The 19,278-nt window shown below is 46.9% G+C and overlaps 2 protein-coding genes across 4 annotated transcripts in view; one reads left to right on the top strand and one right to left on the bottom strand.

Moving 5' to 3' along the window:
• LRRC74A (leucine rich repeat containing 74A) overlaps window positions 1-2,016 on the bottom strand; it is a 34,527-nt gene extending 32,511 nt beyond the window's left edge. Inside the window, 2 exon segments of the mRNA XM_066322211.1 lie at window positions 534-701; window positions 1,900-2,016. Coding sequence (XP_066178308.1) covers window positions 534-701; window positions 1,900-2,016 — 285 coding nt within the window.
• Window positions 2,017-6,661: 4,645 nt separating this feature from the next.
• Window positions 6,662-17,670, top strand: ANGEL1 (angel homolog 1). 3 transcript variants are annotated; one of them, XM_066322003.1, is made up of 10 exons: window positions 6,665-6,823; window positions 8,851-9,450; window positions 9,964-10,190; window positions 10,761-10,830; window positions 11,218-11,648; window positions 12,331-12,457; window positions 13,249-13,359; window positions 14,517-14,586; window positions 15,017-15,174; window positions 16,005-17,670. In XM_066322003.1, the coding sequence occupies exons 1-10, from the start codon at window positions 6,760-6,762 to the stop codon at window positions 16,172-16,174; spliced, it is 2,028 nt and encodes a 675-aa protein (XP_066178100.1). In that variant the 5' UTR covers window positions 6,665-6,759; the 3' UTR covers window positions 16,175-17,670. The 3 variants fall into 3 exon arrangements, with proteins under 3 accessions (XP_066178102.1, XP_066178100.1, XP_066178103.1); XM_066322006.1 differs by lacking the exon at window positions 6,665-6,823 and adding an exon at window positions 7,586-7,609; XM_066322005.1 differs by lacking the exons at window positions 14,517-14,586; window positions 15,017-15,174; window positions 16,005-17,670 and adding an exon at window positions 14,378-14,516 and having other exon boundaries at window positions 6,662-6,823.
• Window positions 17,671-19,278: the final 1,608 nt, after the last annotated feature.

Genomic DNA, 19,278 nt, shown 5'->3' on the forward strand with positions numbered 1-19,278 from the left:
TTCCTTAGTTCATTGCTGAGACACTGGACATTTCCTCCAAACTTCAGGCAGCATTGCAGGTCTTGAGCAGTGATCAGGGGATGTGATGGAGCCATGGCAGTGGGAATTGGCATACAAAAGAGAGGTTTCCCTGGACAGATTTTGGGTGGGTAGGATTTTCTGTTGCTTTGTGCAGCCTGGAGACCCAGGTTCATGTCCCAGCTTCAATTCAGGCATTTTGAGCCCGTCCATGGGTGAATGTTGCAGCTTCCTATGCAGAACCCAGAGTGGGATATGAGTCCCTCCAGCCCCATCTGTGGCCCTATAGGGTTGAGAAGCACTGAGGGCTTGTGTCCCATGGAAGAGCATCAGTTGCTTTTGGGGGTAACTCCATTGAAGGACATCAGTTGCCACACAAAACTTTCATGTACAGAGGATGAGAAACATTTTTTTTTCTCCCACACTGTGTACTCATTGATGACTTCTAGGCTTGAGGGAGGCCTAAAATTCCTATTGTTCTTGAGAACACTGCCCCACTGTTACTGGCTACTCACCACCATAGCACTAACAATGTCTTTGACACCTTTAGGCCCTAGACTATGGTGGTTCAGATTTGTGTAGGGCTTTGCCAAATTTTGAATCAAGTATGATGCAGGCACTACTTCCATCAGCCTGTGTGCTTCCAAGTATATGGACTTTGTGCCCATAATGTCTGCAAAGGCCTTCTCAGGATATACAGAGAAAAAGTATATTGATGAATAGTGCATTGTGTCCCCCTATCTGTATTAAATAAATTAAACTACTTAATAAAATTGAGTAACACTATGCAACAACAGCACAGTTTCACTCCTTGTGCGTTATCATCCTCTGTTCTTTCCATTCCTTTATCCCTGACATCCAGGAGTAAATGTATCCTTCTTGCTTATCCATTTGACATCCAGTGACTTGCTGCAGCTTCTCACCAGTCTGCAGTGTGACTGAACCTTTTTTGGTGTAATTGAGAACTTTTGAAATCAGGCAAAAACATTTTCTTTCTTTTTTTTTTTTTTTTAAGCCTTAATTTAAGCATGCAGCTGATACTGCCAGCAGAGGTAGGGCAGCTCAGAACATTCTGGCTTACAACCAGCAGAAAGAATCCCATCATTTTCATCTTGGGCATTGGGTGTTGTTGACACAGCTGCAGTGAGACGTATCAGTGCAGCTGGAGGCAGTATTTCCACAAAAACCTGTCATTTGGAATTCCTTCATCAAACCCCATATTTAGAGCTCATATTTCTCCATGTTGCTATATGCATTCAGCAGTCTAACCTCAAGACAAATTCCCCTCTCAATAAAGATATTTTCCAGTTCAGTCTGTAGCCTCTAACAAAATAGCCTTTGTTCTTGTGTTATGATGATTTTTTACTTTCCTTCCACTTATAACAAGTTAGAAAGTTCTCTTCCTATATCATGGCTAAATCCTACTGTTGCAAAAATGAGTGCAAGACTTGTTTAATCAGATGACTGACTTCACGAGGCAGAAAAAAAAAGGGGAGTCACCAGAAAAGAGGAGAACAGTTGTGTCAAACCCATGGTGTGCAGATGACAAGTGCTACAGTGTTTTATCAGGAGTGCACAAATAGGGATGCAGTCCCATCCCTGCTTTCAGCTAGCTGCTCCTGCTGCTCTATTAACAACTAGAGGAGACAATAAGGAAAAAAGAAATAGCCCTGATGTGTAGAAAGCAGTTGAAGAAAGATGTTTGACATCAAAGGGAGAGCTCTTAAAGGGAAATTCACATTCCCTTCCTCCCCGCCCTCCCTGACCTTTATCAATAGCCAGATTACATGTGGCTGTCAGAATTCTGGTAGGATCACGTCCTTGGTCTCCTTTTTGCATACATAGCAGTTGGTAGGTACAGCTCTGACTGTATGGAAAGACTAATGAGTGCAGATGGTCAGTGTCAGGAGCTTGCGTTGCCTTGTCTGCTGAGGCATCAGCCAGCAAGACAAACTCCTGAGGCTCACTCATTTTGGACATTTCATTCTGCTCCGCCATGAAGCCGATTCAATTTGTCAATGCAAGCCTAGCAGAGATGTGACTCCCTGGATGTGACAGATCTTTCATTCCTCCTACTGAAACCCCTCTTCAACATGCTGTGGATGTACTCCTGCCACCCTGCTTCCTGCCCAGTTCTCCCTGCGCACTGTACCTGTGTGGTGCTGGCCCCACTGTGGGGAAGGGCTAACTCCAGTGCTAAGCTCTCCTCAAGTTCTTCAGGCCATGTGCAGGGAACTCACAGTTCTCCCACACTAGGTTCTTGTTCCTTCACAAGGTACATTTCTCCCCTTTCTCAATTTCTGAGCCCACCAGGCGAAGCAATTTTTTTATCTTCATCCCTTTCCCCCACAAACAGGCAAGCCAAAACCACACCAGCTGCTCCTACCTCTCTTGAACTGACTGACAATTCCCCAGGCACAGGGGCTGACTCTGTGATCAGACTCTGGGAATGCTTTGCAGTGTACTCTTCCAGCATGGCAGAAGAAAAAGCATTTGAATGCCACCTTATATTGGGACTGAGTATAAGTAGACTCACTGGAAGTGATACAGCTTCTCTTGCCCACAATTCATAATTTATTTTATAGTTACAGAGAATGAGAATTTGGAAAAATTCCCATTTAAGGGGACTAAATGCATGAAAAAATTATGAAGTGTTATTTTGCCAAAATAATTTGGCAATAATTAAAACAATTAATAGCATAATACATCTTTTTTTCTACTCTGAATCTTCCTTTTCATTCCCTGTCACTGTTTTTACTGCCTTGCTCCCTTACTCTCTATTTTCCTTCAGAGCTCCAGGCTATTAACCTGTAATTTTGTATGCTTCCTGGGTGTCACCTAGCACTGGTGTGGAATGTGGAGCAGTTTAGCTGTTCATTCAGATCTCTGTGGGGAACGGACTGGCCAGCTGGCACCCACATCACCACACTTCAACCAGCTCTGCAGCTGCATCTCCTTTATTAAAGCCCTTTCCTTCTGCCAGATTTTATTTATCAAATGATTGGTTTACTTGCATTACTCTAGTGTGAGAAAGACAAAAAAAGGAAGGGTAAAAATAGGTTTAAATCCCATGTAAAGAAGTCATGAGACAAGTCATGTGCCAAGTACATTAGTCAGTCCTACAATGTGTGGATTGAGCCTTCTGAGGTAGATTCAGAACTGATTTTGGCACTTCATAAATTGCATTATGCACTACTTAAATATAGAAAAAACAAGCCTAGAGGAGTTGTCCCACATATGTCCATGCCTTACAGTGATTGCATTATTTAACAGATAAGTGCATATATCACAACAAAGGAAAATAAGAAATTAACTTGTAATGACTGACAGGCCAAAGAAGGTTTAGAACTTTGAGGGGAACTGTTATGCTAAGCCAGGAAGTCAGGCCAAAGAGCTGTGAGCAGCCCTGGCACCTGACTCTGGTGTGTACCAGCTAAGCCTGAGAGCAGCAGGTTCAGAAAACCCCATGCCCTGCCTGTCCTTCTGGGCAATGAAGATCTCAAACAGGGTTTGGTGTCAAAAGATGCTGAGCTCTGACATCTCTTACAGGCATTAGGGGCAGATGGGTGGAATGTCCTGGAAGCTGGTACTGCCAAGTCCTCTAATGATGAATTTTGTTTTTTTCCAAGCTGCTCCCAGATGGCAGCTCCCATCTCTGGTTATTGGTACCCTGTATCCCTGTTTGCCACTTCTCATTGCTGCCTGGCTTAGGGAGAGAAGCCTTCTCAACTGGTGATCAGCCTGGTGCAACCACAGTCCCTCTTAGCTGCTGCTGATTTTTCTTTAGACATTTCTGACAGTTTCTAGAGTGAGTTTGTTAGTAAGTAAATCCTCCACCTGCATTCTTTTCAGACTTATTCTCTGTGTCACCACCAATAAGTCGCAGGTTCATTTGCTTTTTCTCTTCTGTCAGTGAAGAGTTCACAGCCACCTCCTAGATCCTGCTATGTTTCTCACACCTACACACTAAAAGTGCAGCTGCTTGGAGTCAGAACATCTCCAGGAGGAATGGTGCCAGGAAGACCTGGGTTCTTGATTTATGCTGCTTGTAAACAGGAGAATCCTGTCTTGCTTGCAGCGGCTGTCCTAGTGTTGTGAGAAAGCCCTGCAGAGATTGTGGTTGCCCTGTGCTGCCACATCACCCTTATGTGACCTCCCCTGCACCTTCTGACTCTTAAGGGTGACATTCAGTGCCAGAAACCCCATTGTTCTGGGATCCAGTCAGCTCACTATGACTGAGAAGAGCTATGGTGTTGGCTGTGGACCTTCCTCCTTCGCCCCCAGATGTATCAAAGAGTCATGGCAGGCTGCTGCTAAGTGTTCTTGTCTCCTTTAAGTTCATGTTCCAGTTTGCACAATTTTGTGATAAAGTCAGATTGTGGCAGTTTTAGTGTTAAATGAGATGAAGATAGGAATATATTCACCTTTTTAGTCTGGAACAGATTCAGACTTCCCTACTGCCAAATTCCCAGTATGTACAGTGATAAAGTGTGGCTTGTAAACATGTCAGCACTAAATGGGGCCTTGAATCAAGTACTCACTCATTCCACCAACTACTGTTAGTGCAGTGCTTATTATTTTACATCTCCTTTACTGAGGACTTTGTGACTTTCCCTAATGTGTTAAAACCAAATCTGTAACAGAAGAGGCTTCTGATAAAGGTTGAGCAGAACTAATTCATACACTTGAAAATACTTCAGTTTCCCCAAGAATAGGATATTTTTAGTGCCTTTATTCCCTTAGGTTCTACATAGACCTCTCAAATAGTCCCGTCATTAGAGACCGTGGAAGGGTTATATTTGGATAAAGAACAAAGTACTGCAAAACCCAGTGGAAGGCTTGACCCTGAAGCAGATGACCATTGTCAGCTTTGATTGTATTGCCAAAGTTCATAAATATTTCTCTAGTGTAGGCCAAACAACTTTGGCCACAGTTGCTTGCTTGTTGGGAGCACTAGCTAACATTCTTCTCTGATTTCAGTCCAATTGTTCTGATGTGGGTTGGGTCTGCAGATCTTTTCTTAGATCTTTCCTTTTAAGGAACAGGCTGGTTTTAAATGACCCAGCCATGAGCTCCTAATGTTGCAGATCCCTCTTCTGGAGCACACCCTCCATCCTCTGACTAAAAACCAATGATGGATTGGTAACTGCAACACGAGATGGGAGACCACAGTCCAGTGCTTTGCCAGAGAAATCTGTGGGATTTGAGACAAGTCCCTGCCTACACGGTCTGTGGTGTTTTGTAAACACCAAAAGAGATTTGAAAAAGAACAGTAGGATTATTATTTAAATACATTATAACATCATCTCAGATCCTAGCCTTGAGCCTTCATTGTGCTAATTACTGCTGGGAGAAATGGGTCTTAATGTTTTCACAAATGACTCTATGTGAAAGAATCAGTCAGGTTCTGGAAGAAAGGCTGTGGGGATTTTAGGAGAAATGGGTGTTAACATCTTAGAAATGGGTCATAACATCTTCATCAATATCAAGCTGCATTTTTTATAGAATCCAGATAATTTGAGCTTCTAAACTGCAGGGCAATATGTAGTAGGTTGTTTGGAAAGTCTGTACCTTCCTAGTACTCCAGCTAATGGGGACAGGAGGGGATGCAGTGTGGGGCCAGGAGTTTAGGATAAAAGGAGGCTGTGTCCTCCAAAAACTTGAGAGAGACCCCATGGTGGGTATGGCCTAGTGGACCCTATCCCTTTACTCGAACAAAGTCGCAAGGCTCCTCTGTCTCTTTTGTGGACACTGGCTTTTCACAGTGTGATTTTCTGCACATCAGCAAGTGTTTCATTTAACTATGACCCATGAGATGCAGCTGGTCACAGTCAAGATTGGCAGCACTCATCAGTGCAAAAGGCAAGGATAACATGAATCTTGACTTCATTGCACGTACCCCATCTTGGGGTTTGGGAGAACGCTACTGAGATGACACTTGAGAAATGTGTATTTTGTGTAAAAAAAGCTGTGGCATGCTCAGCTCAATCTATTTGCCTTTGAAAACATTTTATTGTGGAGTGAAGCAAATATTGAAATTCTGGACTTCAACCAGGACTTCACTTTTCATATGCAGCTGTCTGGTTTCAGCATGTGACGGATCTCAACTTGCAAACGCCAGGGTCCTCACAGCCAGGTGAGGATTTACTTGGCAAACCTCTGATGACCTCTCAGCTGCCTGCTCCTGCTCCGCTGTCGCCCCCAGCCCATCGCCACAGCTGCACAGAGGCTGTGCTTGGCAAAACCTTGCCTCTTATCACTGGTGTTCGAAAAGCCTGTGCAACACCTGGAGCAAATGGTGGCTTTCCAGGGGGCAAAAATAATCATGGAAATCGTCGATATTTTTAAACTGAGGACAGGGGGTGAAAATTTTTGTTCGAAACCACAAATTTCAGGGTGGCGGGGCCGTAAAGAAGCCGTCACTCGGCCCAGGGTCCCAGCTGCTGACCCCTCGGGCACAGCCCGGCTGCCGGCCCTGAGCCCGGCACAGCCCATAGGGCCCCACCCCGGCCGGGGCCGTCCCCCCGCGGGCCGCGGCCTCCCGGGGCGGGGGCCTGGAGCAGAGCCGGGGCAGGGCCAGGCCCGAGGCGGCGGCGAGCCGCGGGGCCCGAAGCGGTGAGTGAGCGAGGGAGCGCCGGGACACGCCGGGCTCCGGCGGGCCGCGCCGTGAGGCCGGAGCTGAGGCGGGGCTGGCGCGGCGGCGGGGCCGGGCTGGGGGCGGTGGAGGCCGGGCCGGGCGGCATGATCGGCACCCTGCTCTGCTACGTGCTGCTGCCGGCGGCGCGGCTCCTCCGGGCCCTCCGAGGTAACCCGGCCCCGGGCGGGCGGCGGCGGGGCAGGGGGAGCTGGCGGGGCGGCCCGGCCTGAGGGGGGCGGCCCGGCCTGAGAGGGGGCAGCCCGGCCTGAGGGGAGGCGGCCCGGCCTGAGGGGAGGCGGCCCGGCCTGAGGGGGGCGGCCCGGCCTGAGAGGGGGCAGCCCGGCCTGAGGGGAGGCGGCCCGGCCTGAGGGGAGGCGGCCCGGCCTGAGGGGGGCGGCCCGGCCTGAGAGGGGGCAGCCCGGCCTGAGGGGAGGCGGCCCGGCCTGAGGGGAGGCGGCCCGGCCTGAGGGGGGCGGCACGGCCTGAGGGGAGGCGGCCCGGCCTGAGGGGGGCGGCACGGCCTGAGGGGAGGCGGCCCGGCCTGAGGGGAGGCGGCCCGGCCTGAGGGGGGGCGGCCCGGCCTGAGGGGGCGCGGCCCGGCGTGAGGGGGGGCGGCCCGGCGTGAGGGGGGGCGGCCCGGCCTGAGAGGGGGCGGCCCGGCCTGAGAGGGGGCGGCCCGGCCTGAGGGGGCGGCTCGGCCCGAGGGGGGCGGCCCGGCCTGAGGGAGGGCGGCCCGGCTGCCCCGGAGCTCCCGAGGCCCTGGCCCTGGGCAGTGGGGCCTGGGGCCGCGGGGAGCTGGGTGTTCGGGGGGAACAGCTGCCAGCTGTCGTGCTGCACAGGTAGACTGCGCTTTGTGCCGGGGCTCTAGCTCCTGCCCCCAGCCTGCGCTCCGGGCCTGGGGAGATCCTTGGGGATGGGCTCCTCAGAGGTCTGTGGTCCCCCGAGGACCTGCAGGTGACTTCGTGGATGGACTTAAGTTTTGTCTGCGTCGCTGTTTCGTTTAGTTTCCCTAGATCCTGCTGCTGCTTTACAGTCCCTGATTACTGAGCTCATGTGAAGCCGCTCTCCAGCTGAACCTGTCCCCGGGCCTGTAGCAAATACTGGACTGGCACGCTGTCTCTTTTCATACTGAGCAAAGAGCTGACTCCTCTCAAATTCGGCTCCTATTGAGTGTTAACATGCTTTTGTAGGCACTCATCGTGCCTGGCGTGTGGGAACATTACATTGGTGCATTGGTGTTTCTGACATTAATGAACTTAATTACAAACCGACAGAGAGGAGTATGGTTCTTAAAACTCCATTTCTGACACATACAGAAAACTTTGACACAAAAGATATAGTGAAACTATACATGGATGTTGCTGACTCTTGTATGTTACTGCTGTGGCTGACTGACTGGGATGCAGAGAAAAAAGGTGATTTGTAATCAACTGAAGTTGCTAGATTACAGTAGGGACAAGTGTCTGTGCAGAATGCATAGTGAAATGTGAATGCTGTCTCTTGTATAGGAGCAGGTGAAGGGGGTCTGTCTTTTTCTACTTTACTGCACAAATATTAATATATTCAATGTTACGTTTTTATTTTTTGCCATGTCAGTCATCAGGTGGTCTGTAATTCTTACTAGGACTACTTCTGTGCATATAGTCTCTCTAATAAGGCATATGTTGGTCCGTCTGTGTCTTCATTTTTCATCTCTTAGTAACAGAATGGTTTTTCTTCTACAACACATTCTTGTGTTATATTTTATTCTCTTAGCTGACTGTTATTTCTTACTCAGTCCCTGGAAAGAAACTTGTTCCAAGTGATGATCTACAAGACCTTGGTTTCTTAGCCCATGCACCTGATCAGCTAACTACTAGAGACTGTGCCTTTACATACATTGCTGAGAGCTGGTAGTTTCTACAAGGCCTTTCAGCTTGGCTGTCTGTGGTGCAGCGTGAGTTAGAACTGCATTCCCTAGATTTGATAAAGCCATTGCTATTGTGTGCAGTTTCAGTGAGTTGGACTAATATAACGTGGCTTAGCACTCTGGAGGAGGCAGGGGAAGTTATTTAGAGGGTAGTTGTTTTTCCTCAGAGAAGTAATTTGTTTAGGTTGCTATGCTGAATGGTTGTATTGCACAGAGTGGAATAAGAAAAGAATAAGTAAGAAAGCATTTCTGGCTGTCTTATTTTGATTTTGTTTTTAAATGACAGATGCTTTCTTTACCTATCGAAAGAATGTGCTTCTGGCGAAGAGCCCGTCCACCCAGATAGAAGGTGTCTTTGCTGCAACCACAGGAAGATTGGTCCCAGAAGAGCAAGAAGCCCTTCTCCAGCAGTGGCTGGAGGAAGGAGTAGGGAATTTGCCAGCCAGTGAGAGTGTTCCAGCAGTGAGGAGAGAATCAGTTACACTCACTAGTGACTGGTTAGAAGGTTCAGAGCTATTGATGACCAGCCTCAGTGACCTGAACACATCTCCGGAAGTCACCCGGTGTGCTGATCAGCAGCACTCAGAGCTAAATGCCTTGGCCTCTTCAGAACTGCAGGATCATGCAGTGGCTGAACTTGCAAGATTACCATCAGAGGAAACAGTGACTGTCACAGGCAGTGCCCCTTGGGCAGCTGTGGTGCCACAGACAGATCACCAAACAGCTGGCTGTGCTGATATCAGCGTGGAAGTGCTGAATGATGACCCAGCTGTGCTGGCCTGGAGTTTAGCATGTGATGCAGAGACAGTGCCACCGGTGCTCCCAGCCCAGCCCATTCAGGATGCAGTGCCGTTTTATCCTGTCCCAACAGAGGTGCCCTACCACGGTCAGTGATGGCTCTGAATCTAGAGTTAAGTTGGGTTTGGCATTTGTAGTGAATGTGGTTGGGTTATCCTGTCTGGGGCTTGCTGTCAGTAAGACATGGATTGTCCCTGCAGAATTGACAGGATCTGCTGGTGAAAACTGTAAAGTGAGTTTTTGCTGAGGAGGGGCTGGTCACAGCTAGTGGATTCTGTGCTATTAGACTGTCTGAGCTGAATGTCAATACATGTTTCTTACTGTTCTCAAGTGCTGAGTTTGTTCTCTTAAAAGCACCGAAAAGTGGGTCTGGTGTTTCAGTGTGCTTGACTCTGGTCATGTGTTATGCCATCCCTACAGACAGCTATCCAAAGATATCCAGAAAGAGCGTCTGAAAACCAGAGTGGGTGAGGTTTGCTCAGAGGCTGGAGTGCCCTAGTATAGGGAATGAGAATGGCTGTTTTCTGGGTCCCAGGGGAGCCAAAGTATCAGCAAGGTATCCAGTGTGGCTGTAACTTTGCTTTTTGTCTCTTGCATGTAGAGATCTTATGGAGAGACTGGGAGGATCTTTCTGTCCAGCCCTGTGTCTTAGAGCAGGTCTCAAAAAACACTCCTCTCTTTGAATTTCGAGTCATGTCTTACAACATCCTTGCCCAGGACTTGGTGGAGCAGGGCCTTGACCTCTATGTACACTGTCATCCAGACATCCTGAGCTGGAACTACCGCCTTCCAAACCTTCTGCAGGAGATCCAGCATTGGGATCCTGATGTAAGTATGATATGATTGAGCCCTCCCTACATCAGTGTCACCAGAATTTGATTTCCTTGTTTGATCTAACAGTATTAAGAAAAGAAAAAGATGGGGGCAAGTGCTAGGAAGGTACTACCTGCTTGGTAACTGGATACTGATTGCTCTGAGAGCATTTGAGGACTTTCACAGACTGTGTTTTTGGTGTCTGTCTTGATTATATTGTAGAAACTAGTCATACTTTGATAGCAGGGCTTAACTTCTATAAACAGCAGAAGTAGAGGAAGAAGGACCAGTTTTCTAAGGCAGCACAGGAGGGGAAACCTGCATTGAAGAGGACTCCGTGAATTTCTTTATTCTTTGAGTCCTCTTTGTGGGATGAAGGATGTTTAGTCTTGTCACTGCAAAACTGAATGATACACTAATGTGACCCAGAAAGTTAGTGCTTTGCATCTGGAAAGTGTAGGACAGAGTTGCAGTGATGACATTTCTCTTTGGAGGGTTGGTATGTGAGTGCACTTTCTTCCTTCCCCAAAACAAGGTAACTAGCAAATACTTGTGGAGCAAATGAGGTCTCTGCCTTCCTTCCAGGTTTTGTGTCTCCAGGAGGTGCAAGAGAACCATTACTGGGAGCAACTGGAGCCAACATTCAAGGAGATGGGTATGTCCTGCTTTTGTGGGTCTGTACATCCAGCTCATGTGACTGACCAAGCAGTGCTTCACCTTCAAAGCACTCAGTTTCCAAAGACTTCTTTCTGTTTGCCAGGTGGTGCTGGCCCTACTGCTGAACTATCTGCCTAGACATTTATCCTTTCTTTTGCAGTTGATGTCTCTGAGTTGAAAGATCAGAGTAACAAAACAGGGCCCTAGAAGGACAAGAAGAGAGAAAATATCCCCAGTGATTAATATTAAAGAGTGATTATTGGAACAGAATTGGGTATATTGCTATATATTGATATATATGTAGCAGGAACCTTTTCTGTAGAGACTTGCTGAGCCTGAGGCAGTGACTGGATAAACCTTTTAACAGGGGATGGTTTCTTTTCAGGCTTTGCATGCTTCTATAAACGGAGAACTGGCGCGAAGACAGATGGATGTGCAGTATGCTACAAGCACAGCAGGTTCCAGCTGATCAGCCTCAGCCCCATAGAATACTTCCGGCCTGGCCTGGACGTCCTCAACCGGGATAATGTGGGCTTGGTGCTGCTGCTACAGCCCGTGCTCCCAGAGCAGGGTCTGAAGGCAGTCAGTCCTCTGTGTGTGGCCAACACTCACGTCTTGTTCAATCCCCGTCGAGGAGATGTCAAACTGGCCCAGGTGGCCTTGCTCCTAGCAGAGATTGACAAAATTGCAAGAACTGCTGAAGGCAGCTACTATCCTGTCATCTTGTGTGGAGACCTGAACTCTGTACCTGATTCTCCACTCTACAAATTCATCCGGAATGGTGAACTTTCCTACCATGGGATGCCAGCATGGAAGGTAGTTGCCAGCCAGAATTGGGATTGGATAGCTCTTTGTTGTATGCTGCTAGAGAAATGCATGGCTGCATTCTTTCTCTTGTGAGAAAATAGTCATAATACTGAATTAAGTTATTCAGCAGTCTTCCCTAATGTCTCCACCACTGCAGGAGGAGTAAACGCACAAGTGTGTGCCTGTTGTTTCCATCACTGCTCTTTTGGTTTCTCTTGAGGAAGACTTGTGATAATAGACCTCTTAATTTCAAGTCTTTTTTCCTTCCCTATGGAGTTTTTATGCCTGGGTGGCTGGAAGTGTAGGGAAGTGCAACTCCACCAAGACTTACTAAAATTTTATGTGGACGTTTGTTCCAAAAAAAGTTTGAAGTGGGTGCTTATGCTAGAGTCTCTTGTGGTTGTCTTACTGTGTGTCTGATCAAATACATGTTTGTCATTCAGGCTAAATCATCACTTCAGTAAGATACCTGTAAAGTATCTTGTCAGGTGATTTTTAGCTAATTGTATCTGTCCCCTGCAACTGAAGGTTTATTATATCTGCACCATACTCTGAATAGCTTATTTCATGCCTTTCTGTGAGGGCATTCCCCTGTCTTGCTCTTGGCAGATGTATATATGTACATTGTCTGTAGCTTGCACATATGCTGTGTGTCACTGATGGTTGCTCTCCTTTTCTGGCCTTCTTGCAGGTGTCTGGTCAGGAAGACTTCTCCCAACAATTGTACTCACGGAAATTGCTGGCCCCACTGTGGCCAAGCTCACTGGGTGTAACAGACAAGTGCCAGTATGTCACCCTGTGCCAGCCAAAGAAACCTGGTGAGCTCCAGTGTGCACTGACAATATGAGTTTGCTGAGGATGGGCAGTAGCTTGGGCATGTGCTGCATAAAGCACTTGACAAAGATTCTCTCCTTCTACTTTGTATACGAGTTAAATACGATTTTTTCTAGAACCTATTGCGTTTCTGCCGTTTTCTTTCTCTAGGCAGAAGCTGAATATTCCTCTACCAGTAACAATTGCTCTATGTGTCTCTTTCATATTCCCAGACTTAAGGCTTTTGTGCAGTTGTAAACTGTGTTCAACAGGCACAGCTTTCATCTCTAGGTGTTTGGGATGTGGTCTTGGATAGTATTTGCAAACCGCTGTAAAGAAATCATTCCTAAGACCCAGGTACACTCATGTCTGTTCTCTGCATCCATAGAGAGGATTTAAAAAATGGATCCCACACAAAATAGCTTTTGTTAAAATCTTGAATGTAGAGCTTGTATTCAGCCTGATCTCCAGAAACTTTTTCTCACCATACATTTCCTGGAGTTGCCCACTAACTGATCTGCTTGAGAGGACATTCTTGTTTTTGTGCTGACCATGATTGTTGCATTTAAGGGATAGCAATAGCTGTGCCCTGTTCTTCTACTGTAACACGTCTGTTCTGTTCTATGTGTAGGTTATTAGGTGATTTCTATTCTCATGGTATCAGAGTGTTTGGGCACAAATCCTCACTCAAACTAAAGAGCTCTTAGAGGCCCAAAGGTCTGAATTATATGTAGGTGTTCCCTGGAGATGTGACTTTGCTGCAGTTACTTCTTTTAACTTGTGCTTTTCTCTGCAGGGAGACGTGAATACAGCCGTGACTTCCTGCTCCAGTTCCGCTTTTGTGATGCTGCCTGTGAGCGACCACCGCAGCTGGTCCTCTTGGAAGGTGTGACAGATGCTAAACCAGGTATGAACAGGACACTTTCCAACTTGCCACTCTCCTAGCTCAGTGGAGCCTCTCCTCTGAGGACAGACTGAGAGAGTTTGGACTGGAGAAGAGAGCGCTCCACTGAGGCCTCGTTGTGGCCTTCCAGTACGTAAGGGGGGCTTGTGAAAAAAGAGGGAGAGTGTTTACAAGGCATATAGTAATGGGATAATGGGCAAATGGTTTTAAACTTCTTAGAATTTTTTACACAGAGGGTAGTAAGGCATTGTGTCAGGTTGCCCAGAGAAGCTGTGGATGCCACATCCCTGGAAAATGTTCAAGGCCAGGTTGCATGGGGCCCTGGGCAGCCTGATTTAGTGGGTGACATCCTTCCTTGCCCATGGGATGGAGGGATGGAACTAGATGATCTTTACAGTCCCTTCCAACCCAGGCTGTTCTATAACTGTATGATTCTGTGATTTTGAGGAAAACATGAGGTGGAGGTAATGCCTGGTGAGGAAGGGGAAAGGCAGAAGGATGCCTTCTGTGACATGATTCCATGTGAGCTCAGAGAAGCACACTTTCCTCCCTCATACACACTGACTGTGTTGCTTGAGATGCTCTGAGACCCAGCTTCTTGAAGCTGTTTCCTACAAACTTCTTTTAAGCTGAAACACATATATATATTTCTTTTTTCTGCTTCAAGATTTTGGTGGCAGAGGACAACCTGAAGACTGTAATGATACATAATGGTCCCAATACAGATGTCTCTGGAAGCTGGTACCCAGTAGACATTGCTGCACCTCTGGGCCTTGTGGCATGGCTGGTTCTGCTTTCTCCATTTCTGTTCTGCCTTTCTAGACACCCTTCGAGTAAGCTGTAGGCTAAGACAAGCAAACTTTCTTTGAGAGCAAAGGTTGAAATTCCCTGGACTCTGATAATATTAAATGCTTTAAGGACATGTTCTCAGCCTGACTTCTCAGTTGTTTGCTCTGATCTGCTCTAAGGATGTTCCTGATAGTCTTACAGCTTGTGTTTCCTTTGGATATTTTCCTTTAAGATGTTCGTGACTGGAAGCTATCTGCTCTTCTTGGGCAAAAAGATTCATTTGTATTCAGGAGAAGCTTCTCAGACTTGGGATGAGCAGCCTGTTCTGGGATCTGTGTAGGTCTGGCTGGAATCTCTTTGCTCCTTTGCAGACCGCCCTGCACACTGGCCCAAGCCTGCTGCCGTGGTGAAAGACCCTGATCCCCAGCCATTCATCCCAAGGTAACTTGGTGCTCCTTCAATGGCCCCCGTCTTCAAATTCAGCCTTGTTTTCCTGAGCACTGAAAACCTGTCTGAAGTAAAGACTGAAGTAGATGTGAGAGTGAAAGATAGTAAGGAGGACTATCTGGAAGAACTAGATCCACCCAGAATTCTCCCAGCAGCTGAGTGCTGCTCTGTCAGCATTGTGTTGGTGAGATTGAGAATGGAGGGCGTAGGCATATGTAGCACTGGGTATTGAAGACAAAAGAAATTCCCAGTCTATCTTGCTTTGGTGTAAGTGGAGCAAATAGTTCTGAAAGATTTTATGTGCTCACAGAGGAGGAGTAGTTCAGACAGTTGCATCATCAAGAGAACATTCAGCTGTGACTGCAGTACTGAAAAGGCATAATTCTCTTTCCTTCCTTGATAAACAGTGACTGTTTGTGTGCAGGTGTTCAGGTGTTATCCAGCATGGCCTCAACCTGACCTCTGTCTACAGCCACTTCTTGCCACAGAGGGGACGCCCAGAGGTCACAACGATGCCCATGGGGCTTGGAGCCACTGTGGATTACATTTTCTACTCAGCAGAGCCTGTGGAGAGTAAGGCAGGTGAGTGTGGCAGTGCAGGGCTTATCCCTGTGACATTGGAAGAGGACTGTGAGACCAGATGGGCAGTGCATTTCATTAAGCTGATGGATCTACAGAATGTGTCTTTGAAATAATACACAACGTGGAAGTAACACTGCCTTATGTACCATGAGAAGACACTCTTTATTGTTCCTGTGAAAAAAATGAGGCTGCTTAGGTTTATGTAGACTTTTGAGGAAGCTAGAACAGAAAAAATTCTTTTCTTCTGTATAAATATCTTACTTTTGCTCCTGGTAACAGGCAGTGCTGGGTCCTGAGTTCAAGCCTTGGACTTCTGGTCTGTCTGAGATCACATGCTGTTCTTGGAAGGAGGTGGCTCTGGTTCCTTTACAGAGGCACCATCTCTCTGCTGTCTGAAACAGGAGTTCTCTTGATGAAAGACTGCATGTAAATGCATCCAGGAGCTCTCTTGGAGCTGATTTGGGTCATGTCAGAATCAAGTTTGGGGAACAGGTTAGGAATGAAGATATTAATTCTTCCTTGGGGAAGAATCTGAAGCTATTGCTAGGCCACAGTCCATGAAAGGAACTTCTCATGTAAGCAACTGCCTGGTGAATTCAGTGTATTCTTGCTTCCTATGCCTGCAAATACATGAAACAACCAACAACAGTATTGTAGGATGCTCACTGCTTTCACATCTGGGCTCAAAGGTGCATGTAGTGTTTGTGCAGGCTGTCTTCATCTTTCAGGGAAAGAACAGAAAAGGACTGATAATCATCCCTCTGTGAGTGTGTAGGGTTAATCTGTGGTGCCAGTCTCTGGCTGATGTTTCTTTCCATTTTCTTTGTCAGGTCGCAGGCTCTACAAGGATGGAGCCCTGAAGCTGCTTGGGCGTCTTTCTCTTCTCTCTGAAGATGTCCTCTTGATGGCAAATGGCTTACCAAATCCTTTTTGTTCATCTGATCATCTCTGCCTGCTGGCCAGCTTTGGCTTGGAGATCTCCAGCCTCAGAGAGAGTTAGTGTTGGTTCCCTTTCCCTAAAGAAAAGCTGTTCTGAATACAGCAGTTGAGACTCTGGATTGCACAACCTGCTTGCAAGAAAACCCTTTTCCTTGTCATGCCCTAAAAGTCCTTTTCTCCCCTTACACCCTCACTAAAAGCAGGGATGGGAGAGTTGGAGTGCTTTTTGCATTGGTATTTTGTGTGTCTCTGCAAACCTGAGCTGTGTTCCCAGTGGGCTGCCAAGTGTATTCAGGCATTAGCATCTCTTAAAGGGATCCTTGTTCCACTGCCTTGTTTAGCAGGTGTTTTTGTGCTGCAGGAACCAACATAATTCCCATGTTTATTGGTCCCTGTGTGAGATTTTCAAGGAGCTGGAAAAAAGAGGGGCAATGCTATCTGCTTTTGGTTAGTTTAATTGCTACCAAGGGGCATGGGATGTATATGCTAATACTCTTTCACACCAAAACAATAGTTCTTTTAATTTCTCAGTAATAGTTTAGTACTTTCAGGGCTAGTTGTTGTGTTACCTTTTAGATTGGATCTGCTAACTGCTTAGAAATGTCTTTTATTTAATAATCTGTAAGGGCTGACTTGCTGACAGAAGGGTTTGTGTGGGTTGCTGTGACTAATGGACCAGAGAAAGGGATCACCAGGAATGGAACCAGGGCCATACAGAGCCACCCACAGCAGCTCTAGAACTGCAGCAAAAGCCTAGAGACCGTGGGGAAGGCTTCCTTCCTTTCTAGCAGTCTCAGAATGGCACCTCATTTGTAATTTTTATCAAAAGTTTTTATGATCATCCCAGTGAATATCCTGTGGAAAAAGTTACCCTATAAGGTATGACAACCCCAGAAGGCTATAACTTTGCTTTGTCCTAAAAGAGAGATGAAAATGGAAGGCATGTGAGAGTCAGCAGAGCCATCAGATGGAAGAGCTGTTCTTGTCACTTGCCCTGTTCTTTTCTCTGTGCACTCCCTATAGCAGGCAGCCTGCCAGGGGTCAAGAGCCAACCTTTAGCATCCATCTCCTGCACCAGGCGGAAGTCCATCCTTCTTCTGGACCCAGCCGTGTTTAGGTGTAGATCGAGCCCTTAGGATCAACTCCTGTTGACATGCCTTGGGAGGAAGGGAAGGCTGTGTCACTTGGAGCCAGACTGCAGTCACTTGGATCCCAGTGTACCTTTGGTGTCCTGTCTGTGCTTTTGTAAGCAGTGGCTTGGCCAGGACAAAAGCAGTCAAGCTGTACCTGTTCCTAGAGTAAATTCCCCAGCTCAGCCTGACATTTGGTGCTCAGTTTTTCCCTAAGAGATGAAACCAATATTGGCAGAAACATTACCAATCTTCTGTTCACAAACAAGGCAGGAAATCCAGTCCCACCTCAGGTTTATTCCAGAAGGTACAGGAGACTTGAAACATTGTTTGTTCTTCATGGTCTATATTGAGGGACTTTGATATTTTAAATGTTACTTCCTTTATTGAAAAATAAAGTGCTGCTAATCCAAGAAAATACCACAAAGCAACTGTGGCACCTTGTATTTCTGGCAGCTGAACCTCTGAAGATCTGCTCGACAAGGTTTTGCTGTCTGTGAGGTGAAAGATGGTGAATTTACTACACAAGTAATGAGAGTTGAAGAGAGGGAAGAAGTGAGCCTAATTTAATCTCCCAAGGCATTCCTAAATCCCAGAGGTGGCTTCTTTGGCATGGGGCTTGTCTTGCTGCCTCCATCCCTCCACCTTCCTCTCCCACAAAGAAAGATTTGCCTTCAGGAACCCTTGCCCTCATCCCTAAGAAAGGAATACTGCTGATCTTTTACAGCTCACTTCTGTAAACTACAAAAACAAGGTGTGTGTAGGGGGGTTGTGTTCTATGCTCTTATGAGCATGTAAAGACTACATATTCCCTTCTTGCCCTGCCAAATGGTGTGGTATTTGTCTGGTGATGTCTGGATGACTTTTGCTACCATTTGTGACTTTCTGTAAGTGAACAGCAGTCTTGAGGGGGTGTGAATAATTTTGCCCTTAAGTAATAGTTCTGGCGTGGCACTGGTACATGGGGAGGGATGGATGCAGAGGTGTGCATTTATATGGCTATGTTTATCTCACAGTTTGATTTCTTACTCTTATTTTGTAAGTGGTTGTATTTATAAAGGGGGGAAGGAAAGGGTGAACTGAGAGCTTTGCTTTCTAGCTGGCTCAAAAAGAGGTTGCCAGAAGGCAGCCTGGCTGTAGATTACTGCCTCCTGCTGTTAACAATGTAATAGGAACCTTAGAAGACACTAAAGGTTTAACAACAACCAACCAAAAGCACAACAAAAAATTCTGTGACCCATGGTGTTGGCACATAGAACTTTAGCTGTCTGCTTCTATTGTAACTGTTGAGTCTGAGGTCAGCTGGCAACGTGGTGTGTGTGTGTGTGTGTGTGTATGTGTGTATGAAAGCTGCCCCTAAGAGAGCTACACTGAGCTCTCTTGAGACCCATAAGGTGTGCACCACACACCAGCAGATGGTCTGGTTGCCCCTGCACTGTCTGAAGCACCCTGCCAGTCCTGTGATGTCATTCAGGTGGAGGACCTGTGTTCAGTATCACAAGTTCTTTTTCCATTTTATGTAAACCAAAACCCTGACTTGTGGGCAAATTGCGTGGAAGCACTCAGGGAGGTTTTAAGGTTCCAGCTATACTTTGCTGGAAAATCTAATGTTGCACAGGTCAAACGAATGCTTTCCTTTTCCATGCATGAAATAATATGGTGTGCACTTGGAATTGTCAAGGTTTTGAACACTGGATATGGAGTCATGTGCAGAGAAACCCCAGGATAATGCCTACAAGTCCCCTAATTCTGGAGGTTATGGTGCTCCCAGGGTGACTTGCAGCTCTCAAAGCCCTGGCTTACACATGCTTTGTTGGGCACTCCGGTGAAACGATGGCAGAAATGCAGAACCATTGCTAGTGACTGCACAGAGGCACAAAGGCAGAATTGGAGACTTGATCTCTGTGTTTATTTTGATCAGTGTCCTAGAAGCTCTGGTATGGACTCTTACGGAAGTGGTCTGTTTCAGGAAAATAAAATCCCCTGTGTTCTAGAGCAATTTGGAGTTAATATCAAATGGATCTGGAGACCTGTG

The sequence above is a fragment of the Sylvia atricapilla genome, chromosome 6 (genome assembly GCF_009819655.1).
Source record: "Sylvia atricapilla isolate bSylAtr1 chromosome 6, bSylAtr1.pri, whole genome shotgun sequence".
In the NCBI taxonomy this organism is placed as follows: Eukaryota; Metazoa; Chordata; class Aves; order Passeriformes; family Sylviidae; genus Sylvia; species Sylvia atricapilla.